Genomic DNA, 25,739 nt, shown 5'->3' on the forward strand with positions numbered 1-25,739 from the left:
CTTTTTCTAGGAAAACCCCTAAAAACAACGAACCAATATAGAATTAGGGGACTCTAGGTGATGTATAAGGATGGGCGTGAAGTCCAGTGCCTGCTTGGATCCTTTTTGCTTCACACCCTGACCTCAAAGGATGTTCACTAAGGAGGGGACCCGGAGCGTTGGACTGAAAAGGAGGAATCTGCGAATCTCCCGTGAGGACGCAGTCCCCAGCTCTGCCTGCAGACCAGCGGACAGAGCTGCACCACCCTCCTCCTCCGTGCCACTCTTGGGGACAGCGGCGGCGTGGGCACGACCCGTCGATTTCTCCCCGCCTGAGCTGAATCTCTTTAATAAAGGCATTAAAAAGGAGAAAGATCTCCTGCCCTATTTATGTCAGGCAAGGTTAAGGCTGGACCTAAGGAGGAGTTTCCTCACAGAAAGTGTGATTCGACATTAGAATGGATTACGCGGGGAGGTGGTAGAGTCACCGTCCCTGGGAGTGTTTAAGGAAAAACTGGACGTGACACTCCAGTGCTGTAGTCCAGCCGACATGGTGGTGCCCGGTGATGGGCTGGAACAGGACGATCCCAGATGTTTCTCCAGCAAGTTCATTCCGTGATTCCGTGGGTTCGCGATCTCCTCGCTGAGAGCGGCACGGCAGCGCTTGGCCCTGCCAGGCAGCCGTCGAGGGCGGGCCTGCGCCGTAGTCATGGCGGCGCCCGTCGTGCCGGAGAGTGACAGGTACCGGCGCTCCGGCGGCGCCGCTCCCGCTGGGCCGGGCCGGGCCGGGCCGGGCGGGGCGGTCAAGGTACCGCCACGATACTGGGGCGCAGCGGGGCCCCTGCCCCTCTGACACCCCTCCCTCCTTCCTCCCAGCATCCGCAGGGCCGTGTCGCTGCTCAACGCCGTGGACCCGGGCCGGTTTCCGCGGCTCCTCTCCCGCCTTCTCCAGAAGCTGCACCTGAAGGTTGGCGAGGCGCAGGGAGCCGGCTGGGGGTCGTGTGACGCTGGGCTGAGCGGGGCGGGAGCGGGGACTCGGCGGTGCTGGGAGGACGCGGGGCCGGGCCCGGCCGGAGTTTGGGCAGCGCGGCTGCGGAGCCGGAACACAAGCCCCAGCCCGCCCCGCTCCTTCTTAAGGATTTTAGATCTTGATTTCAGTCGTCACTAGTTCTTCAGACCTGTATCGGGGGGAGGAAGTAAAAGCCGGAAACGCGTGGCGTAAGAAGGCGAATGGCATGCGAACTAGTGATGCTTGTTTTAGGCTGCCTCCTCCAGGTGCTGGTGCCTCCGAGAGTGCTGTCAGAGGACACGCGAGTTGCTTGGCTTTTTGCACAAACGCCCCCTCTGCCCTCACGAATGTTGTCCACAAAAATCGGATTTGATACCCGGTTTGCAAAAAGCCAGTGATTTAACACTCGAGTGAGACACTGATTGTTTATTTCAGAGTTGTGCAGGCCCGATTTTCAGTGGCATTCCCCAAGGCAAGTGCCCCAAGCATCAAAACTTTTTACCATTTATACATTCTAGCAAACAAAGGCTTTAGTGTTCATTGGCAACAAGTTACATAGTGCTTATCTGTTAATATTCTGTCTTCTGCTGGTTAATGATTCTCTCGCTTCCCGTGCTAATTAGTCTGCATGCTCATTCTTTCTCTTCTCTTGAGTCACTGGGCTCCTTGGGCTTGTGGTCTGTGAGCCGGTGGTCGCAGATTCCCCTGTGGGAATTACCTTTTACCCAGTCGGAGCTGATTTCAGCACAGTTGCTGAATTGGCCTTATCAGTTTCTCCCTTATCTTGGTAGTTCTGCCAAATGTCCTCGAGGTCCATAATATCAGTGGTACATCCTTCTTCCCAGGTTTTGTTACCCTTCCCCTAGGTCTGAGGTCACTGATGCATGTCAAGCCCTAAGACTTAACAAGGAAATCCTTCCAACAAGTATTTTGTCTTTCTAAAAAACCTGCACATCACTCAGAGCTTGTTAGCTGCTCTATGTTTCATGGGTTAATTCACCTTTCTTCTTGATTAGGCTTGAAAGTATACAAAGATCAACCATCAAAGAACATCCTTTCTTAAGAAAATGTTACATGTTCTGCTTTTTACAACACAAAGGAAACACTAAATAGATGTTTTATGTATTTTTCTGTATTTGTGGATGTCCATCAACTAAAAACACCTGTGGACTTGAAGATAAAAATTAAATACAGAGCTTTTAGTGAATATTTCTGTCATCTTTGCAGAAGATGATTATAGATTGCAGAATCAAAATAAATAAAAAAGAGAAAGTAAATCAGTAGTCACTTTAATTTCACAGTGCTCAAGTGTCAAATGCAGACTAACTCTAAACTTCGTATTAAATTTTGCACTGAAAAATTAATCTTACACCAGAAATTACTTTCTTAGTTTCATTGTCTTGCTGTGTCAGATTTTGTTTATTCCACTGTTTTGTATTTAGAAAAAGTATAAAAAGAAACACAGAATTTGTTTTCTATACACATATACATACAGACTAAATGGTAAAATAATGCAGAAGCAGCATGGAAAAAAATGCAAATATGTTAAAGATTATAAATGTGAGACTGTAAGGAATCATTGGTTCAGCTGCTGGTTTGTTTGTTTTTTGTTTTTTTTTTTTTTCTATGAACATCAGTAGCTTGGATGCCACTGTTATTGCAGAGAATTTTCTCTGTTTTGCATGGATATTAACTGTTAGGTAACTGGAATGCATCACCAACTTTTGTTTGTTTGTTCTTTTTCACTACTCCATAGCATTTTAGTAGCTCTTCACAGTTTTAATTGGCATTTACATCAGCTGAAGTGGTTATTGTAGTTCAGCCCACTCAGTCTCATTAATAGTTTTACTTTCTAAAGTACCTAAGTAACTAGTTAAATTGCTGGAAGCTTGAAATTAACTTCATTGCCTTAACAAAGCAGATACTGGGAATTCTGCAGTTTGTTTTTAACAACTAATGATTCAAATAACGTTTGCATTTTGGTACTCTTGTTATAAACGTCGTGATCATTGAAAGTTTTGTGTAATTGCACCATTTTTTTTATTTGGACAGCTAAATTGTTTTGCTTGTCTAGCTTTGCAGTTTTGGATTACTAAGGGGTCTAAATGTGGTGTTTGTTAGTAATTGGGTTTTAAAAGAAGGCAATATCTGAATTTTAAATTACTATTTAATTTGCTGTAGTCTAGTAAATACAACTGCTGTAATTTAAAAGTACAACACATTTTCAATTATCTTCAGTAACTAGTAGGCTATAGATTCAAATTTGACTTTCAAAATAAATATATATTAGGCCTTTATTTCCCTTGCAACAGCATGGGTGATTTTTAGAAGAGTGTCCAGGATGGAAGACGCATACATAACTAACATAACTATAGTTTTGCTTTCTGTTTTGTGGGGTGTGATTTAAGTAATGCAGTTCATATTTGCCTTATTTTTATTTATAAAAGTTTGTTGGAGATGATCTCATTACTGAAAGAATAATATTTCTGTAGTGTCTGTGAGGTACAAAGAGAAAGCTTTTTCTTCTGATGTATGTCAGATAATCCTGTGGTACTGTGTTAGCTTTTAATTTTGATTTTCAGTGAAAGGAATTGCATCTGCCTTGTAATTTCTGTTTATAAACAACTGTTTATAAAGATGAGGAGAAAGTTTTTGTTTTGATAAATATGTTCTTGGTCCTTAAATTAAATGTCAGGACTAACCATATTTGTGCTTCAGGCTGAAAGTACTTTCAGTGAAGAGGAGGAAGAAAAACTTCAAATAGCTTTTTCATTGGAAAAACAGGATCTTCATCTGGTTCTTGAAACTATATCATTCATTTTGGAACAGGTATTTTGTTTTCACCTTTAGGCATTAATAAATGTATTTTTTTATCCAGCTATAGATTTCAAAAATAGGATGGTGAAGTTAAAAAGGAATTAGTGAAAATATATCTGTAGTATATTTTGTATGTTTTAGGGTTGTGATTTAACTGCTTTTTGTTTCATGCCTTTCTGACTTGGATGGGACTAAGTGCCTTTGTGCAGTGGTTTTTCAGCTAATGTAAATATTAATAATATAAGTGAGGTCTGCAGTTCTCAAGGGAACTCTTGATAATTACGAGATATATTATTCTCTCTTATGCATCGTATCAAGCCAGCCATGCATTTTTTAAGTTTATGTGAGGAAAATCCTAGATAACATTACTGACCACAGCTTAACTTATATTAGGAATCAGTTATGGACAATTTTCATGCACAGAAGCCTTCTGTACTGAGGTGAACAGGCACAACTACTGTAGCTCAAGAATTTGGAGGAGTGGATGACTGCATGGTGTAGCGTGGTGCAGTCACCTTATAAACAGAGAAGGTTTTCTTGTTCGGTCTACCTCTACAAAAGCTGTGAAGCTGTTGTATTACCCGGTAAATATGGTAATTGTTTTAAAAATTGTTAAGCCTATGCTGTTATCCATCCATTTCATGCAAATATAGATAGTGGAGTCTTATACAGAGGGCATGTTCATAATGATGGTCTTTTGGTGGATTTAAATCTGGTCCTTTCTTACACATGTCAGTTTATGATCAGTTCACTTAATTAGCATATTCCACTGCATTGGAAAGAAAACAAACTGTCCTCCTCGTGGCTCCCATCCACCAAAAAATCAAAATAAAACCTAAGGTCACCTCCAGACTGGAGTTTTTAATTTTCATCTCAGCAAAACAGCAAAATTGCTTGTTTACTGCCTTGTCCTGATTTCTTCAGACTGCTTAATTTGTAGTATAATTATTGAAGATGAGCAGATAAAGCCGTTAATTCTCTTCATGATTCTTTTGCATTAAAAAAAAAAGCGGGAAGAATATTAATATCTGCCAAAAAAAGAGTCCAAAGTGGACTACATGTTGTATGAGGACTTTTTGGTTTCCTGCTGAAAACAGCTGTGCTTCTTGGAGCATCTGCTTGTTCTGTCAGATTATGATTGTTTTAACAGCACTTTGCTCTATGAAGGCATTATAGATAAAAAGACTATCATACAGTTGTTGCCATATATGTTGTTTCTTTTTTTAACCTGACCTGGTGGTGACACAGTCCTGTTTTGAAAGTGAAGAACCATATAGAGTGTCTTCCACAAAAAAATTGACACTAGTAGGGAGGTAATATCTAACCCATTCAGTTTAGGCAAACTCTTCTTGGTTTTTCAAAATAATGCCTTGTAGTTTAGTTTTGCTTGAACAGTGTGAATTTGGAAAAGTTCTCCTTTCTTGATTGTCACAAAGATGGCTTCAAAGCCCATCTGATTTTCATTGATAGCTATTTTGCCATTCTGTACAGTGGAAACCTGTACATATACTCAGATCTGACTTGTTCTATTTTTTGGTAGTGTGTCTATCTTGAGAGGAGTAATTTGTAACACATTTTTGGTACAAATTTGTTAATTTGTAATCACATTTTGAGATAGTTATAGTTTTCCATCTACCAGGTAAGAGGGTAAAGATGAAAAGGATGCAGATAGTTCCCCTAGTGGAGTTGCTAGTAAAAATCTTGTGTGAACACAGTGGTCAGTTGTGCTAATACATATTTGCTATGACTTGTAGAACAGCACTTAGCAACAGCAGTTATTTTTCCTTTAACAGGCAGTCTATCACAATTTGAAGCCTGCTTCACTGCAACAGCAACTACAAAGCATTCACCTGGATCAAGAAAAAGCCGAAGCATTTGCTAGTGCATGGGCAGCTGCAGGTCAAGATACGATTGAAAAGTTCAGGCAGAGGGTTTTGACCCCTCAGAAGGTAATGTGTGTGGTTTCTCTTCTGAGAGAGAACAAAGTTGTATTAGTTCGGTTTAAAGCAAAGAGTTTTAAACTAAGGTGCAAAGTTTGTGGCAAGCCAGGTCACTTATAGGTACTAGATAAATTTGATCGAGACAGTTGAATTCTGGTGTATTAAAGAGATGTTACTTGTTAGCTGAGCTGCTGTAACTGCAGAAGCCCAGCTATATATGCACTATTAGCAGCCTGCATACTGTTTGTGAGCAGGCTTAACAACATGCCGTGGGGACTGTGTGTTCATGAGCATTTGTGGTGATGGAGCTCATCAGGTTGGTCATTCTCTGTGCTTGTATCTCAGCTTCTGCCATCTTTAGTTTTGTAAGCTGGTTATGTAGTGAATTTTGCAAAATACTTATTATAATTTTCTGGTGTTTTTCTATGATGGCATATAATTTTGCTTCCTATGTGCCTGTTGCCACTTAAAACTTGCTACAAGCTTTGGAAGTCTCATTGTATCTTTAGACATAGATGTCTATATCTATTACAAGGTATAATAACATCATTTTGTTGATTCATAATAATCCTTCAAATGCATAAGGAATTGTATATAGAACATAGAATTGTATATAAGATCAAATTGTTAGAATTGTGAAACACAGTTTCAGTTATTCTGAAATTGTTAGATTTAACAATTAAATTATTTTGTATAATAACTGAGTTAATGTTAAATTAACTCAGTTATTCTTACTTTATTTTTATCATTGCTTTATATCATGTTGGGATAAGATTCAGTTTGTTAATTAATGATTTGGTCAATAAGATGAACATAGAAAATAAATTGTATATATTAAGTATACATGATGCACAGAGAGAACTATAATAATGTAATTTGTACCAGCCTGCTTGCTCCTGAATAAATCTAGAATTTCACTTAGGTGTAAAATTCACATTTTGAGAATTTTGAGAAGGTGAGGTATATTTATGGAACAGGCTGAAGATACTCTGAATTACATCACTGTTGATTTTTTTCAAAGTATTTAAACTTCATTCTTTGTAAAACTGGGTAATTTTAGGCACAAAACCTACAGGATTCTGATATGCAAAATTATAATAACTCATGAATCTAACAGAGTAAATGACTGATAGTATAAGCATACAGAAGAAAAAAAAAGAATCAAGAATCAGCAAGATATTTTATGTTTCTGGGTTTGTTTTTTTTTCTTTTTTTAATAATGTTACCAGTGTCAAGTGTTCAAGTCCCAAAGTTTAAATGGTCAGTGGGCCAGTAAGTATGGTATGAGTGTCCATTGAAGGAGGTAAGTAATTTGAAAACTTACCTCTTTGAATTGAAGTGAAATAATGAAAGATTATGAGGTAAATGTTTCAACATACAGAATACACGTGCAGAATGGAAGGCATTTCTGAATATAGCATGCAAATCAGATGTCTTTAAAAATTTTCTTCAGGCAGACTATGCATTAATACATGTTTTACTGCTGGCTCCTAGGCCTATGAGAAACCACTTAAAAAACCTTTCATCCTCTTTCATTTCCAGTTTGTACCATACATATCTGAGGTCCTTCTGTGACCTACCTGGTTTGGGAATGACATTGCTCTGTTACTTGTCTCAAGTTTTGTCAGCCCTGTAACATGCAATGTTTCTGGTGTATGTTACAGTTTTGGAGGTTCATTGTAACTTCAGCGCCATCTGCTAAGGCAATGGTGTTTTCCTACTATATTGCATCCCCCCATATAAAGAAGTTTTAAACTGTGTCTTTAATTGAATTTGCAGGTAAGCAGCTACAAAAAGATTGTAGTGCCATTTACTTGTTTTTTAACGTGAAAGTGGGTTTAAATACAGGTGTGTGCCACTACGTACGCTTAAGTCGTCATTTTCACTCCTGCCTTTTTGCCCAGACAACAGGTTGAGTTTCAGTTTAAGTGTAATTTGAGTTGAAACTTGAATTTGCTTTCTCAGTTTGTTTTGAAAGTCTCTGAAGTATTACTCCTGTAGACTTGAAGTTTATGAGAGTTTTCCTTAGAGATTAAGTTCACAAAACTAATTGCTGAATAAATAATTAATTCTGCTAGCAAGAAGTAAAATATTTTAAAAATTGCATTGTAATGGAAAAACACCTTGCTATGTCCTTATAATCTTCTGAATCTCTTTGTAATATCTTACAAGTGCAGTAGGTGACTGCATTGTTTCCTTCAATATTGTCTGTAATTGCATATCTGCATGTATTTTCTATATTACCTTTCTGTACCTTGAAAAATAGTGGTCAGAATATTCTGTTACTTGTTGTACATTGCTGTACCATCCAATTTTTAGTAATGTTCATCATCATCTCTTCAACTGAAGTTAGAAAAAAGTTATAATCCTGACAAGTACTTATGGAAGGGCGATTGCTTTTTTGATTACAATAATATACAATCTAAAATTTACAGTTTTAGATTACAATGATATACGATTTAGGTATTTATATTGATTTAGAAATTATATTAACTTTCTTCTTTGTAGAAAGAGATGTGTAGTCAATTATTAATACCCTCTTCAACATGTAAAAATACAGGTGTAATGTATTAAATAATTGATCCTGTAAATATCAGTATTTATTTACATGGCCATATAGTAATTCCCAATTTACATTGTTCACTTCTCTTCCAGAACCAATATTCTGAACAGAAAAAGAATGACTTTTATGTTATCACAAGTTCCAGCAACATAGTCACAGAATAGTTGAAGCTGGGAGGAACTTCTGGAATGTGTCTGATCCACCCCCTCTGCTCAAGCAGGGGCATTTAAACCCAATTGCTCAGGACCATGTCCAGACAGCACCTGAACATCTGTGAGGATGCAGATTCCACAGCCTTCCTGGGCACCCTTTGTCAGTTCTTGGCCACCTTTGAAGTGCCTAAATGTTTTCCTGTGTTCCAAGAGATGCTCCCATGTTTTATTTTGTGCCTGTTGCCACTTGTCCTGTTACTGGGCCTTACTGTAAAGAGCCTGGCTCAGTCTTTACAGCTTTCCTTCACATAAGGAGTTAAAGAGCTCTCTTGTAGCTTCCTCTTAAATGTGAGGTGCCCTTCCCTATCCCTTCCCTGCCCTTCCTATCCCTTCATCATCGTGGTGGCCTTTGCTGTATTCTTTACAGTACCTACATGACTCTTATACTGTGGAGCCCAGCACTGATTATGCTACTCCAGGTGAGGCCTCACAATTGTTGAGTGCAGGGAAGGATCATTTTCTTCAGTCTGTGGGCGGTACTCCTCCTAGAGCAGCCCAGGATGGCTCATGATTGACTTGGTGTCCACCAGGAGCCTCAGGTTCTTTTTCACAAGGCTTTTTGTCAGCTGGACAGCATCCAGCTTGTACTGGTGCTTGTCCCCTCCAGTGCAGGACATTTCACTTTCTCTTGTTGAACTTCATAAGGTTCCTGTCAGACCACTTCTCCAGCCTGTCCAAGTCACTCTGGATGGCAACACAGTCCTTTGGTGTACCGACCACTCCTCTCAGCTGTTCTCAGACCTCACCTGGAATATTGCATGAAGGGCTGGCTGAGGGGCCCCCAGCATGAGACGGACTCAGATCTGTTGAAATGAGGATCCACAGGAGAGCCATTGAAGTGATGCAAGGGCAGGAGGACCTTTGCCGTGAAGACAGACTGAGACAGTAGGGGTTGTCCAGCCTGCAGAAGAGAAGGCTCCAGAGAAATATTATTTTAGCTATTCAGTACTTAAAGAGGGCTTACAAGGAAGATAGAGAGAGATGTTTTACCAGGGCATGTAGTGGCAGAACAAAGGGCAATGGTTTTATATGAAAGGATTATGGATTTAGACTGGATTAAAGAAAGAAATTCTTGATGAGGGTGGTGAGATACTGGAGCAGGTTGCCCAGAGAGGTTGTGGATGCCCTGTCATTGGAAGTGTTCAAAAGACTGGATGGGTCATTGATCATCATGATGTAATGATCAACATGTTCCCAGTCCATGGCGGGGAATTTGGACTAGATGATTTTCAGAGGTTCCTTCCAATCCAAACCAATCTGTGAGTCCTTGAATGCTAGTTGTTGGTTGGTTTTTCTTTTCTCTTTCACGTTCTTTTAAAAATACATACTGGCTTTTTGGTTATCATTGCATATTTGGTATGGACTGCTGCTGACCTGTTGAGGTGGTGTGCAGCACTAAGTATGAATTCAGAATTAAGTTCACAGGGGATTCTTTTGTACTTTTGCTTACCGTGTGCTTCCTGCACATTAGTAACTCTGGATTTTCTTTATTAGAAGCTTTAGTGGGTGTGTAAAGGGTTTGCTTGTGTGGATCCAGGTGCAGAATCAGGGTCATGATTAACATTACTGAGGTCTCAATAGTTCTGTTCCAACACATACACAGTGTCCCTGCAGACATTCACAAGACAGAGTTTATGAAATAACTAAGATCTGTTTGGAATTTTATATTGTGTTTTACTAAAGTCTGTGTGACAAAATAATTCTAAGTCTTTCCTGACACCTGATACTTAGAGGTTGTCTGTTTCAGAAGTATTGAAATGGTGGCAGTACAGTATTTTCTGTCATGTACACAAGGACTGGGCTGTAATCCATTTCTGTTTCAAAAAAATTAAAAATGGCAGACAGTTTAATTTTTTTTTTTATTAGGGGTATGGTTTACATATTAAGAGAACTTTGGAACCTGTATGATTGATTAGGTTATGGTCAAAAACTAGTGGGTAACTGAGTGTCCAAGTTTGTTGTTTCATAACAAAGAAAAAGATTTTACTTATGCCATATTTCAGAGTAGTCCAGTGCATCTTTTGGCTTGCAGAAGAGTTCAGGTTTGGACTCAAAACCACTAGGTATTATGAGAAATAATTTAATAATTTTTCTTTATTGATGAGCTATTTCTCTTAAATCAGATTCCTTTCTTGCCTTCAAACTACAAGTTGTTAAAAGGTAGTATTCTGAGTTCTGCATCTGTCAGTTCTGAGCAGGAGGTGTAGGTGGTAATGTGCTGGTTGATACCTTCATTAGGCTGACAAGTCAAATTGTGCTTATTAGAGCAGCAGAACAAGTATTTCCTAGAATACTGATTAGGTGAAGTTTTCTGTGTCATATTCAACACTATTTCTAATTGTTTGAGAACAACTATTTTCTGAACAGTGCAGACTGCTTGGTAGATAGGGATGTTATTGACTTGAGAAATTAATAAAAAGTGTGGAGTTAAAGCTGTACTGTTTAATACTGTTTCTCACTTCATCTTTTCATTTTTCTTTGCTGAATTATTGGCAGTCTTCAGCTGCACAGAGTTATTAATTATGTATATTCTGCTGTTGCATTAATTGGTTCTTTGGTCCTTACTCATATGGCAGTGCCTTTATTATATTATTCCTGTTGATGATAATACAATCCTAGTCAATTAAAATGATGGTATTTGTATAATATTTTTCTTTGATCACATTCTTAATCTGGCCTTTAAAATGATAGGCTGCTGATAATAGTTTGATAACAGGCTGCTGATAATAGTTTGATAACAATCTGATCCAGTTTTTAAGTCTTTTCTTGGTAATGTACAAGTTTAGAAATGAGGGCATGCTGATCAGATTAAAATATATTTTTTCTTCCCTGTACAGAAGAGCTGGATTTTTGGTAGGTTTCACTATGAATTCTCATGGCAGTTTTACATCAGTTTTGTTGCTTTTCTCCACTTCTCCTCCCCCTAATATTATGTTCTCTGTATGTGTTTTGGTATTCTGCGCAAATCTTTGTTTTAAAGGCAGATCAAGCTAAGTGCTTCATAGCTTTCTGGTTTTGGAAAACTATTCAGGGTATTGTTAAAACATATATAATGAAAAAGATAAAAGTCCTATGTTGCCAAGCAAGAGGAGTTTTTTATAGCTTTCAGACAGCATTGCTTAATATAATGATGCGTGGGAATGTAACTAGTGAAATTATGTACCTAAAATTCTTGACAGAGCTGTCAGTTCTGTATCTTGACTGCCTGTTTGAAGCCATATGGGAAAAACTCTGAAAGTAATTTTCTCAGAAACTGGCCTTCTTGCTAATGGGTGTATATGTAATGTTAATGTGCTAAATTCCCTCTGCTAAATGCTGGCACATCTACAGAAATACTCTGAAACACATGCATCCTGTGGTTATGCCAAAAAAAAGGAGAGAATTGGTGTGCTCTGTGTCATGGCAGAATTTTTTTCCTGATATCAGAAGAATGCAAAATAAGGAGGAATACAGTTCAAACTATAAGAAATAATTTTACAGTTTCTTGTTAGTATCTGGTTAACTAATTGTTCTTACAGTGACAAGCTGAAGTCACAAAAACAGTGTTGTACCTATGGGCATTGTCACAGTGAATTGTGAACCAGCTTGCATAATGTGATGCCAGTGCACTCACAAAGAGACTGCAAATGATGAAATACAAAGTAAAAACACAGTTTTATGCCTAATGAGATTATTTTAATCACCTGCTGCAGCACATGTGAGTCTTATTCTTTCACTCACTCAGCTTTATTAGTAGGAATTTTAATTATTTACAGTTTTTAGGTACTACTTCTTAAGGATTTTTTAATGAGTTGCTTCCTATCCTGGCCCTCTTCTGTTTTCTACCAAGAAGGCACAAGTTATGAAGGTTGGAAGAAGGTACATTCTGAGAAGGTTTCGAAGATCTGTAGGTTTTGTTCTGTTCCTACATGCAAAATAGCATTTTAAGAGATTATAAAAATGAGTACTGTCCTTGTCTTGTGTAACTTCCTGAGTAACACAAAACATAATTTTTTCTCAATATGTAAAAGAGCTTTTGGAACAAGAGTGTGGTTGTGATTTCAAGGCTTGAAATGACAGGTATCTTCTGAGGGTTTTTTTGTGGTTACTGAAAAGGTTTGCCTTATCTCTAATTAAGAACTGTCCAACTTAATGTTTCCTCCACTGGATCTTGTTATATTTTCTGTTAGATAAAAACACCAGTCAGTCATGACTTAATAAAGATGGTCATAGACTGGTGTATGTTTTTGCTGCAGCTATGCCCACAAATTTTCCATAGACAGAGCACAACAGGAGTGCATTTGCCTTTTGCACTAAATGCTACGGTTTTTGTGGAATGTTGTTTCTAATGTTTATCATAGAGTCTCTTTCTGTTTGCTTTCAAGCTAGCTGTTTATCAGTAAAAATCAGTGAAAGATGAAAACTTGCAGTAACCTCAATTAGAGGAAAGTCTTTTGAAGTTGTTGCAGCTTAACACTAGTTTTACTCTACCAATGTCTCTTGTATCCTTCCTTTTGAAGCATACTGATTCTTTTTGGTGTGTCTTTTTCCTGATTTCCAAGGTTAAAGAGCTGAGGGAGTTTGATTTTAATGTTGAACAAAGAAGTCTGAAAATACCACTTTTCTTGGTATACATGCTAAGAAAACTGTGCTGAAGAGAAAAATGATTTTATCCTTGAAGACAAAAATGGGAAATCAGAAGAAATTTTCCTCCAGCTAGTCTGAGATGAAGAATCTAGTTAAACTTAAATATTCACTAATAAGGTGGATTTAGGTGCATAGCTTGTGCATATTTTCCTTTTAGAGTTAAATCCTAGCCTCTTCTATTTTTAATATGCTCCTGATATCTTCTCTGAGAGGTAAGTGAGGTACTGGCTCTTTGTTTTGCTCCTGTTGCTTTTTCTAACATTAATTACAAGCTGAAATGAACAATTTATAGAGATAAAAAGCTTACTGCTCTTCTTTTTTTTTTTTTTTTTTTTTTTTTTTTTTTTTTTTTTTCCTTTTTTTTTTTTTTTTTTTTTTTTGCTGCCTTCTTAAGTTACTGATGTTCTTTGGGAAAGTTATGCTGAGGGTTCCAAGAGTTGCACAGCAAACGTGATGACGTGATGTGTTTGTTCACATTAGCAAAGATTCTTCACATTCAGTGCCTCTATCTCGCTTGCTTGGTTTAATCACTTGACAGTGTCTTTGACTTAACTTGTTTTCAGTCTCTTGATCATAACAGTGCCTTCTTTTGAGGCCAAGATACTTTTCTTTACCCCTGGGAATTGGGCTCCATTTGGTCAATATTTTACATGATTCTGTAAATTTACTGTCTGCCTAGCCCAATCCAACTCTTTCCTTGCCTTTATACTTTTATGTCTAGTTATTCTTGTCTGTTGGTGAAAAATATAGTTCCTCCTTTCTTTTTTTTTTTTTTTTTGTTTGCCTGTTTGCTGATGGCCTCACAATATCGACAAGATTAAGGCAGAATCTGGTTTAACATTGCATTCTAGTATTGTGTCTAGGTAGATAGGATCCATCTGGTGATTCTTTACTTTCTTTTGCTTCATGACTGAGAAAAAATATCATTAAAGTTTCAAAGTCCAGTCTTAAAAATTTAGTGTGAGTCACTGCAGTTGACTATGCCACTTCTGCTTAACTTGACTGTGCATATGTGTTATGACTGACTATAACTACAGACTTGTAGTTCATAAAAATCTTCACCTTATTGTACTGAATCTGTTACGTGGCTGAGTAGTTGTACCTACGGTTTTGTTGACAGTTACATACCATTTTATGGGGACTGCTTTTGTGTTTATTTTGAAGATTTGTGTAATACTGTCAGCTGAAGATGCTAGTCACTCATTTTGTGATTCATATATATAGGTAAAATATGAATGTTACAAATTTTAAACCTGCCATGAAAGAGTACTTATCACTGAAGCTACAAAATACCTGAGTAACCGATTTATGAAATGAGGATGCTGAATTTTATTGAAGTTGAATGTGTTTGTCCAGTAGAGGGACAGTTTTTTAACTACTGTATACTTTATTTTCTATTTTCTATTAAAAAATGGAAATCTTTTTCTGTGGTTGTTAAAAATGTGGTAGAGGACTGCAGTCAGAAATTTCATGCAATTATATGAAAATCCAGTGTTTCACAGTAGGATTGCTCACCTGTGGAGCAATTGTTGCAGCAAGACCTGCTTGAAAGAAGCTGCAGCATCCAGAACTCCTTCAGAGGTATTCATGCCACCTGAGTTCAACTGATGTCAATAGCAACAATGGAGAATAGAAATCAGTGTGTTTGTGCAGTCATTTCCCAGGCTTACAATGCTCCAGTTTCCCATCATGAGAAAATTGATGTTTGATCTGGGGCTTATCTTAAAGGAAACACACTCTTCCTGATTACAGATTATTTCTGTGATGAAGACCCTACCTATGGTGATTGGCAAATTTTGCCTGTCAATTATTGTCTTCTCTTAAAAATTTGCCCTTCTTTTTCTGTTTTAATGTTCATTTCCTGTATTGAGTACACTTTTGGCTGCATCCTGCTGCTATCTCCTCTGCAGTAATATTCTTTTCTTGAGATGGAGAGAGTTTTTGAAGGAGTTAATAGGCATGTTTTGTCACCTTTAAATCATTCCTAAATAATTTCCATCACCACAGCTGGCAAAACTGATATTTTCATGTCTTTTTTTTTTTTTTTTTTGATTCTGGAGTGCTGTATTTGCTGATGAAAAGTGGAATTGGCACCTTTAGCTACAAATTTTAGGGAGAAGAATTAATGGTTTCCTCTGGTTTTGTGCTGGTGTGATTACACAGGTGTGAAGAAATGCATTGTAGACCAATGGGGGTTTTTTTACAGATAATGCACATTTAGTCCTCTCCCAGCATACAAAACTGATAGTTAATATATTAAAACTATGCATACATGTATATTATACATACATGTATGTACATAATATATTAAAATTATACATACATGTTGCAATACTTTCTTTAAGAGAAAATTATTCATTTATTTAACTGTTACTTAGTGTATTTTTGTCTAGTTGATTATTGAAAGATGAGGGAAAGACATCCTCACACTTTAAACATGAGTATTTTGATTTTTGCTTTTTCCAATGAATTGAGGAATATTTTGTCTTCAGTGCAGGAGCTAAGTGCGGCAGTTACTCTTTCAATAATTAAACTGAATGAAAGGATGGCCATACTCGTTTTCTTCTAGGTTATTTGCTTAGAACAACCAAAAACATATAAGTGAAAGAACTGCGTTAGAAAATTTCTTATGTTGTGGAGTATTTATTTTCTTGAAATATTTTGTTGAGTGGAAAATGTTTTGTTGTCAGTGTGATATATACTACTGTAATAATATATTTCCTGAAGATGTCTTTCTTATCCCATTGTCTCTTCACTGTTCATAACAGTTCCAGTTAGGATAGTATCAATGGCTTAAATTTCATAAACAGCTCTTTCAATTATTCAAGGAAATGTTTCAATTTTCAAGTTGGACTATTCCTCTGAAATTAGGGGGAAAAATAACTGAAGTGAATGAGTTAGTAGCTGAGATAAAATGACAAAATTATGATTTAATTTGTTAAAATCAGATGTAATTTCTCTCCTTTTGTAATTGTTGTATTTGGGACATTATAGTCCCTTGCTAAGGTACATTGGGCAGAGTCATTAAGTTGTTCATTTTCCCCATTACTGCAAGCAGCAAAATTATGTAGTGCACTTTTTCAGTTTGTCAGGCTTCATTTTTAAGGTATAGTTTTTGGTCACACTGAGGGTATTGAAGGATAGTTCCTTTTTTCTTCAGCTGTGAGAAATCTACTTCCTCAAGAACAGGCTAAAGTTTGGGTTTTCATCCCCCTTTTTTGCACTCCTCGACAGTGTTATTTATTCATTCTTAACACTAAAGTAGTAGGCAGGCATTTAGACTTTGCAATCTTAAGATGTCAATATTTACTTTTAACTATGAGTTAAGGTAGCCTGTTAAGTAGGGGTTCTTGATGTAGTGAAGCTGAACTTACCTCCAGAGTAGCTGCTGTGTGTAAACTGAAGATACACCACATTTAGCAGAAATAGATGAGGAGACTGTAAGTTTGAAATAGTGCTGTGCCCTTGTGCATTATTATGGTGTTTTTAATAGAAAGAGCTTCAAGCGTGTCAATTTCTTTCTCAGGCTATGAAAAGCATAATCTGATGTTCAGTAACACCGAAGATATTACAAATACCAGATCATTTTGAACTAAATGGTCTCTAAAAATAAGGATTAAATTATTTGAAAATAAATGGGTGAATCTGTACACCAGTGGAGCGTGACACTAATTTCTGTATTGCTGTAACTGACCTACTTTATCTGCTGTAGTTTGTTAGGCTTGAGCCTAATGGAAGACTGTTTTCTGTGGTACCTGTAAAAAAATGAGCCAGTAAGAAGTTATTGGCATTCTGTTCCCTTTATGCAGTTTTAAAAAATCTCAGAAAAAATGAAGTCAGTTTCACTACTTCAGCATGTCCTCGAATTAATCAGACTCCCTGAGAATGGAAGTAATTACAGATGCACTTAATCTACCCTGAAGTCAGTCTTTGAGTATGGACGTAAAGTCAGGAGACCTGGATGTTATTTCTTAGCTATGCAAGTTACAGGAGCATTCTATACCATAGAAAGCTGCTGGCAACTAAGAGCAGGGGTGTTCATGTTAATTAAGTCTTTCAGCACCACCAGTACCAGGAGGAGCTGACCCCACAAGGAGAGCCTGCAAGAGAGCTGGAGAAGAACTTTTTACAAGGGTGTGTAGTGGTAGAATGAAGGGAAGCGACTAAAACTGAGAAAGGGCAGGTTTACTTTAGATGTTAGGAAGAAATTCTTTATTGTGAGGGTAGTGAGGCACAGCAGCATGTGGCCCAGAGGAGCTGTGGATGCTCCATCCCTGGAAGTGTTCCAGGCCCGGCTGAATGTAACTCTGCATAACCTGGTCTAGGGGAAGGTGTCTGTGTGTGTAGAGGAGAGGGGGATTGGAACTAGATGATTTTTAAGATTCATTCCAATACAAACCATTCTATGATTAGAAGCACTTAGCTTTCTGCCAAGATCTGAATATGCAGAAGGAATGGTAGGATTTATTTTCATTTGTGCTCATGTTACTGGCTTTTCATTCTGACTGTGGGCTACAAGCTCAGTTTGCTTTGAAATTCTCCTCAGTCATGTTAGAAAGCTTTAGCAGTTCCTTGGCAACTTTGTGGTAATGAAAATCTTTTTATACCTAAAAAGGCACATGTTGAGGAGTTTTCTTGCTTTAACAAAATTCAAGCAGATGAACTAAACTGTAGCCCATTGACAGTGGAAGAGATACTGAATTGAAATGATACTGTTGAAAAACTATTTTATGCAGTTGATTTTTAAAGATTCTTATTATATGGTAATGTTACCACTTTTATTTACCAATTACCTTTAAGACATACTGAAAACATTTGTTGTGGTACTAGTAGTAGGCTTCTACAAATTGGATATGTTAGTTTGCCTGTGCTATTTGTTCCTTTCCCATCCAGCACTTTCCTAGCCTTTTTTCTTTCATAAGCATGGAACTACAGGACACTTGCTGTCAGTTTAGAACTCCTTCTGCATTCTCTCCCCACCAGACTTGTTAAGTGGTTCAGCCCAGAATTGTGTTTTTCTCCCTTTTTAGGTTTTAAGATTAAACACTGGTTTTGAGCATTCTTCTTGCTCTTTGCTAACTGCTAGTCAGCATTTATCGTTCTGCCAGTAGAAATGCTCCTGGTCATTTGCTTGCCAGAAAGACTAATACTGGATATGACAGGACCTTTATACTGTTTTTCTGTAGCCAGGTTATCTGTAGTGGATTGTTAAGTGGCGTTTAACCTGCAATGCTGATTAATTTTCTGCATATTTTGAATCAAGTATGTTTTCTGACTATAACATTTTAGTCTATTTAGTGAAAGCTAGGTGTTCTGAAAGCAGCAAGTCTTGCCAAGAAAAGGGAGAGCAAGAGCCTGAACAAAAAAATTAAATCTTTATAACTAGCTAAATTTCATCTGTAAAGTAATTCGCTGTTTCATAACTGTCTAAATGCCTGGTGTTATAAAAACCTCAGTGCTGTTGATTTTATGTTTCCAAGCTGTATTTGTGTAGTGTAGTTCTTGCAGGTTCATTGCTGTGTTGAGCAACTCATTTTTGCTCTTACTTTCTGTGAGTCTATGCTTAAATCTCTTTCTAAGGGACAAACAGGTGCCAAATCATGGATGAGAAACAGTGGTTTGCAAGGTATTGTGGCATCCTGCTGGCATTGTGGTAAGAAGTAAGCTGCCAAATCAGTGAGTTCTGAGTGCCATATAATACTTGTCTTCTGTAGTTTCTTTAATGATATGTTACAACCCTTCTAGAATCAGGTAATTTACATGAAAATTGCAGTTTTCAGCTTTAAAATTAAAACAGATTTCCAGTCTTTATGGGTGTAGAGACAGACAGGAGGTGTGATCTCAGTTTATCAGCCAAGACCAACTGAAAAATATCTTCTTTTCCTCCTCTGATACTGACTGAGTATTTAAACCCCTTTTTTCTGTTGTGCTTTAAAAATACTGGATCCTGCTCCAGAAGTTTGGCTGAAGTTGGAGGTATCAGGTAAGAAATTTTAGGTGAATACATATTTTCTGAATTCTGTTCTACTTCATTGTCCCTGTTTCACTATGCTTCCCCTTATTTTGTTCCTTCAAATTAGGCCCTTGCCAACCATTTTTTAGTGTCAGTTTCTTGTTCACTTGGGCCCTGTTCTTGCTCTTTTGGGTTGAAGCCCTGCAGAATGCCCATTATTGACATTTGTTCTGCTTTCCTTCTCAAAGTTGTAGTCCTTCATTTTAAGTCTGACAGCCTGGTTTTTTTATAGTTGAGATGATTAGTCTGAATTTCTTTGCCAAAGAGTGTTTATTTGATTTCTCATTGAAGAGTGTAAAATAAATATATGTGTAGTTGAAATAAGTATTTTTTGACAATTAATATAGAAACTTGTCCTATTTGACAGACTTCTTGAATTTCTTCTCAGTTTAGGTTTAATTTGTGATAATGTTTATGGGCAGCAAAAAGTGGAAGTAAGGAACTGTGGTGAAGATATGCTAGGAAGAGACAATAGAATATGTCAAAACACAGTGGGTTGTAAGAGAAATTGTGGATTCTGTGGGTGTTAATATTGACTGTGTGAACCTTGATTTAGCTGGAGATTGTGCTTCACGTTTATATCAGCTGTAAAGGTTGACTTGACATTTAATGCACTGGGCTTTTTCAAGAGTGACTTTCACACAAATGTTTTACCATAGTTATGTTAGATTGGCGGTGGTCTTGTCTTACTCTGTAAAATGCTATGCTCTGCTATTTAGCATGTCTGCTGGATAGGGCTTGAGTTGGAAAATCCAGTGTTTTACACTGGAAGAAAATTACTGTGGCCATCACAGACAGATCAGATGGTGTTTTTATGTACCTATAAAGATGCTGCTCATTTTCAGTAGAAGGGTCAGATCTTCTTATAGTAGGGGAACTAGCTGCTTTCCATTGTGGATCTGCCCTGGGACAGCTATGCGTCGCCACTGAGAAGCACTGTGGTGAAGGAGTACAGAGCTGGTTCTTCATGCAGTGACATCTTACCTCTTCTACAGCCAGTACAGAGTGAGTGCTTGGAAGGGGGAGGTACTAAAGGTCTTCCATATCTGTGAGTCCCCAAGTGCCATGGTAATCTCTTCAGAAGCCTCAATGAAACAAAATGGACACAACAACTGAGGATTTGCAGGGGTTGTTGAAAGCTTCCTCCTATCTTTATTGCCCTGACTTATTTGCCAGAGGGTTCATAGAACAGATCTGAAGCATTTTCATATGTTCTTACTATTGGTTTTGTTTAGTACTTATGTTTATTTCCCTTCCTTTTTTCCAGCTTGCACCTGTTTACTTTTTGTTGTAGTTTTTTTTCTAAACATAACCTTGAAGTTAAATAAGTGCCAGAGATATCAGTGGGGATTTACAGCAATAAACAGTATATTTTCAACAGTACTTAGTGTTGAAGTGACAAGGTAGCTTGCATATTTCTAACCTGCTGATAAGAAATTGTGAGAAGAAGCTAAAGGTCTACACTAGCTAAAAACATGGCTTTGTTCTCATGCTAGGCATGGAGAAATACTTCTCCTCTGCTCCAGTAAGTGCTTTTCAGTTAGTATATCACAGATTCTGGCACTATTCTTACATCATTTTTCTTTTCTGTAACAAGTTTTATACCAGAAGTAAAAATAATTTTCATATTTGAAAAAAAAATGCCGTAAAGTATGTACCACCTTGTGAGTAATAAATACTTTGCCTTGACACAAATGCCATGCAGAAATGTGTCACTACTCTCAAAAGGTTAATTAACATTGCAGGATGTTGAATGTCTTGTAAGTAAACAAACACAACAATTGCCCGATATATGTTGCATTTTTCTTTCAAGAAAATGAACCATTTTGATGCCTTAGGCAGCATGCTATTTATTAATTAAAACTTATTCTCATACAACTATGTTTAAAACAGAAAATAGACTTGAATTGTACAGGAAAACAAAGTAATTTTTAAGGCAAAACAATATAAAACAAGAGTTACAGCTGCTCCTCAGCTATAAACTCAGGCCAGTGTGCAGCCACATGTATTGTATTTGTTCTGAGCTCTCTACAGTATTCTGGGATAGATGTGTATTTGAAGTGAAACTTGATTTTTTTATTTTTGGTGGTTTGTTCTTCAGTCTACACAGAGTACACAGTATTTAACAGTTTCAGAAAAGTCTTAAAAGTCAGGCTTCTTTCTATATTGTTTTTGTCTCTAGTGGCATTATGGCATTGTCTTATGATCCTGGGTAAGCTGCTATCCTGTCTAAGGCTTGGTTTCTGTACTGGAATAATAGACTGTTTAAGTAGCTGGTAGAAAGTCCTTTCTAACTTGAGGAGCAGAGGGCTTGAACCATAGTGGTTTTTGTCCTTAGTGGTTAGGTGTTCTATCAATAGGTGGTACTGTTACCAGTTTCCTGCTTTGGCCTCCTTCCACCCCTATAACCCATAACTTAGGATCTGAGTCCTTTTCTGTTGACCATTATCAATTTTCTTGACTGAACTATACTTTTTTTTTTCTTGATGAAAACCAGAAAGTTATTTAGTTTGTTTTTTGGTTTTGTTTTGTGTTTTTTTTTTTTTTAATTTTTATTTTTAAAATACTGTCTTTATGCTTCTGAAAGAGTCAGAGTTAGTTTCTTAATTTCATTGAAGCTTGTGGAGAGAAAAATGTTTTCTAGTTTTATAATTCTTGTATAATTTCCTAGAAAATACAGGCTAGCACAGGGACTTAGCAGACTTTTCCTTTGGTGTGATTGACTTCAGCATGTATGCAGAATACACTCTAGATTGTTCTGTGCTTTTGGGTGGGATGGGCTATGCACTGTTATTTTCACTAACCAAGATGTAATCAAGTTAGAGAAACTCAAAGCTGAATTATGATTAAAAATTCAACTGCTTTTATTAGTTATGTACATTTTCTTTAAAGCATCTTCTAATTCATAAGCTGGGGGCCTACTGTTATTAAAGCTATGCTCAAAATGAGGTGGACCAGACTTGGAACATCTTCACTGGGTCCCTTTATGTGGTCTACATGCTTTAGTGGATTTTATAAAATGTAAACTTCCTTATTTTTATAACAAATTGAAGTTTGAATGGTGCATTGATTGCAGAGCAGCTGGCAGGCTGCAGGCTGACCTGCTGAAGTTCTTCCTGCTGTCCTGTTCCTATAGCTGTGCACAAGGTCAGTCTGAGATGGTGTCTTTCCCTTATCTGTGGTCTTGACTGAACTCCCTAACCATCTTGTACTGGGCTTGGTGGTTAAGATATATCATGATACATAGTTTTCCTTCTGGTATGCTTAGTTATGTGGTGGCCAGTGCTTGTTATGTAGTTCTGCTATTCATCCTGCCTACAGATAAATGCAGTATAACATACATTAGTTTGTAACTGTAAATTGTATAGCTGCAAGAAATTTTGGAAGTTCTGTGTTTGAGCTGTGTCCATAGGAGAAGCTTTTTGCCACCCTTTCCTATCTTTCATCTAGAGATTACTGTCATTGTAGGATGCAGGGCATGTATTGCTATTCACAGTACAAGGTCTTTGGCATGGCTTTATTCTGTTAATGATTTTAGCTGAATTTAGCTATTGGATTGGTAAGAGATTAACTAAGATGTGGCACTCTTTTGCTTTTCTAAGTCAACTACAATATTTACTAGAAGAGGGGAGATGCTAGATTAAAAAGAATTTGTGTGTAAATTATCTTGGCAGATGGTAAGATTTTATATTTCCACTTCTTTTTATTACTAAGGCCAGGAAGATCATTTTGTGGAAGCCTTGTGGTTCTGTTGTTGTGTATTTCATTTGTGCATGAGCTGTACCTTAATAATGCTTGAATATAATTTCAGATTAATGATGAAAAAAGAATTCGAACTGTATTTTTTTTAAAAAAAATTATATTAAAGATTCTATTGCTCACATGCTTACCTGGATTTTGTCCTTTCAGCATTAGTGATTCAAAAAACAAACTCATTTTTGTTGTTAAGATCTGCATATGGTACAGCACACATGAGTATATCTGTGGATTAAGAAATCACCATTTTTAGGTGGTTTACTATTTTTTTTTTTATCCTGAAAGTAAAATAAATATTAAATTAAATTGAATAATTGAATCTTCAACTTTGCTGATAAACTTCCACAAGAAAAGGAAGCTGCTATATTCTGGATCTGTAGTTGTGTTCTATGGATTTTGTCCATCAGATCTGAGACACAGGAAGTTGCTCTATTTGAGTGGTCGTAGGCAGTTTGAATGGTAATTTTGACAAGAGAAAAGCACATCTGTCCCGGAGTCCAGGATAATTTGAGGGAAATGCATTGTATACAAATACTTAACATTTGTAGAGTGTGATACTGTTCACTGACTCAGACCACTGGCAGTTCTGAGAGTTGATGTCAGTGCTTCTGTACCATCTGATTGTAATCTAAATTTGTGTTTTATAGCTTGAAACAGTTGGATGGCAGCTTAATCTTCAAATGGCAGAGTCCATGCAAGCAAAGCTGAAGTCTCCTCAAGCTGTGCTAGAGCTGGGAGTGAGCAATGAAGATTCAAAGGTAAGGAATATATAAGTCAGCAGAATTGGAATGAATTGTGGTGATGGCCTTATGTTAAAGCTTTGTTAAAGGCATCCATTGGAACTCTTAAGTGTTGTTGTTCTTGTCATTATTTTAGTTTTTATATTTTATATAGGTTATAGTAAACACTTGGAATTGTGAAATACTGATATAGTAGCATAAATATTCAGCAGACTGAGAGCTGTGTTACCAGCTCTTTGGACTGTAACAGGAGAGATAGGGAATATGGTTATTTTAGATCTCTAAAGTTTTTTGTAGATAGTTTATTTTTATCACGTAACATGTGATTGTAGTTCTTATGCTTTTAATACATAGTAGGTTGCAGCCTTCTGCCGTGTGTGTAGTTATGTAAGACATTGCTCATCGCTTACAACTTTTCTGTGCTAATGATGTATATATTTGAATGATGACACTATGTGAGGCCACAGAAACCCAGTATTTGGGGATTCTAAGGTAGAGTTTTAAGTTCAAGGATTTTAGTGACTTGGTGGCATATCAGAACCCAAACTCACTAAAGGACATAATTTTTTATTCATAAAATCTGTGTCTTTAGTTAGCCAGTGTGTTTCAAATTAGACACATGATTTGCTTTTAACCTTATCGTGCTATGGAAATTGGAATTTAGTTCTGTGGTGTCTGTCAGAATGTTTGACTGTGTCAGTGTTTACCTATGAAAAATTCAGTATAAGGAGTTTGAGGGGAGAAACCAGAACTCAGTACTGCTTTAGCATTGCATTTAATGAAGTAATTTTACTAATGTGAGTGGAATTTCTGATTTGTGGTGAAGTAAAAGAGAAAACACGTCTTATGTTTGTGATTTGCACTAAGACTTGCAGCAGTTACATTTTTTTCAGCATTTCATTGCTGCAGATACAGGAACTGGACAAAATTTTATGCACAGGCCACATTGGCGAGCATTGAATACAGATTCTGTTCTTAATGGTAAAACTATTAAAAATAGAGATGGAAAAATGTCACTTTCATGTAAGACAGAAAGTTCTGTTTATTGTACAAACAGAATTCAGATAGTGGACTTTTTCTGCTATTTCCTCTCTTATGTCTTTTTGTGGATATGTTTAGATACCAAGATCAGAATTACTTTGAGATAATTACAAGCTCAGAATAAACTTGTGGTGGGCATTTAGATGAAACAATGCAACAAGAAAACTGATGCTCTCACAGTACAGACACTATAATTTAAAAATCTGGATTGGTGTGATGATATCTACAGGATTATGTCCTAGTACGTAAGATTGACTAATATTTGCTTAGTGTGGGTAATTTTTCTGCTCTATCTTGCATCTTTGTGATCTCTTGGAGCATTAAGTATTGTATCTGAAAATCATAGCTACTGAATACTTCTTCTTTTCCTCTGTGAAGTTATGTGTGTGCCTTTTGTGCAGAAATGTGGTGTGAATTTAAAATGTATATTCTTAATGATTGGTTTATTTTTTCACTTTTTTTTCATAATTCATGAATGTAATGATTTTTTTCAGGAATGACACAAAATGATGTTACAGAAGAGCTTTTATGGTCTGGCTCATTAGGGGGCAGTAGTGCTCTTTGTCACCCTGGTTCTTTGCTTTTTTTGAGATAATACTCAGAATCAATTCTGAAGTCAGTCATTGTGGGAAGTGTTTAAGTGTTTACATTTCTAATCTGTATATGACAATAGAAGTTTCTCTTGTGTATAGAAAAAAATAAAGCCTATTAATAAAAAAACCATACTGAGCAAGGCAAATGAAATGGGCTATAATTTTCACTTTTGCTAACTAAAATTAATACTACCAATACATTTGTGTTTACTACGAATCACACTGCTTAAAGAACACTTAAACTGTTCTTATTCACAAGATGACATTTAAAATTAGTATTTAAATTATCTCTTCAGGAGGTAATCATAAAACCTGTGGCTATATGGATGTTACTTCGGTGTTGAGAAATAAAAAGAAATCTGTTATATGCTGTATAAATATTTATAGAGTACATTTTGTCAGCTTCAGATGAAATGCAGAGTCCCAGAGGAATAAATCCATCATAATGCA

The 25,739-nt window shown here is 37.0% G+C and overlaps 1 protein-coding gene across 4 annotated transcripts in view; it reads left to right on the top strand.

The window, feature by feature from the left end:
* The first annotated feature begins 665 nt into the window (after window positions 1-665).
* Window positions 666-25,739, top strand: part of COMMD10 (COMM domain containing 10) — a 139,071-nt gene continuing 113,997 nt past the window's right edge. For 2 of the 4 annotated variants that reach the window (XR_005952339.1, XM_041400223.1), the window contains exons 1-5: window positions 671-720; window positions 856-946; window positions 3,707-3,817; window positions 5,599-5,754; window positions 23,563-23,673. Coding sequence is in view for 3 of the 4 variants with exons in the window: in XM_041400223.1 (XP_041256157.1) it covers window positions 689-720; window positions 856-946; window positions 3,707-3,817; window positions 5,599-5,754; window positions 23,563-23,673 (501 nt within the window). In the remaining variant the exon portion in view is untranslated. Of the gene's footprint in view, window positions 721-855; window positions 947-3,706; window positions 3,818-5,598; window positions 5,755-23,562; window positions 23,674-25,190; window positions 25,431-25,739 lie in introns of those variants that run through there. The other 2 variants (XM_041400224.1, XM_041400222.1) reach the window with 2 other exon arrangements.

This window comes from Onychostruthus taczanowskii, unplaced genomic scaffold, assembly GCF_017590055.1.
Source record: "Onychostruthus taczanowskii isolate IOZ18803 unplaced genomic scaffold, ASM1759005v1 scaffold175, whole genome shotgun sequence".
Taxonomy (NCBI): Eukaryota; Metazoa; Chordata; class Aves; order Passeriformes; family Passeridae; genus Onychostruthus; species Onychostruthus taczanowskii.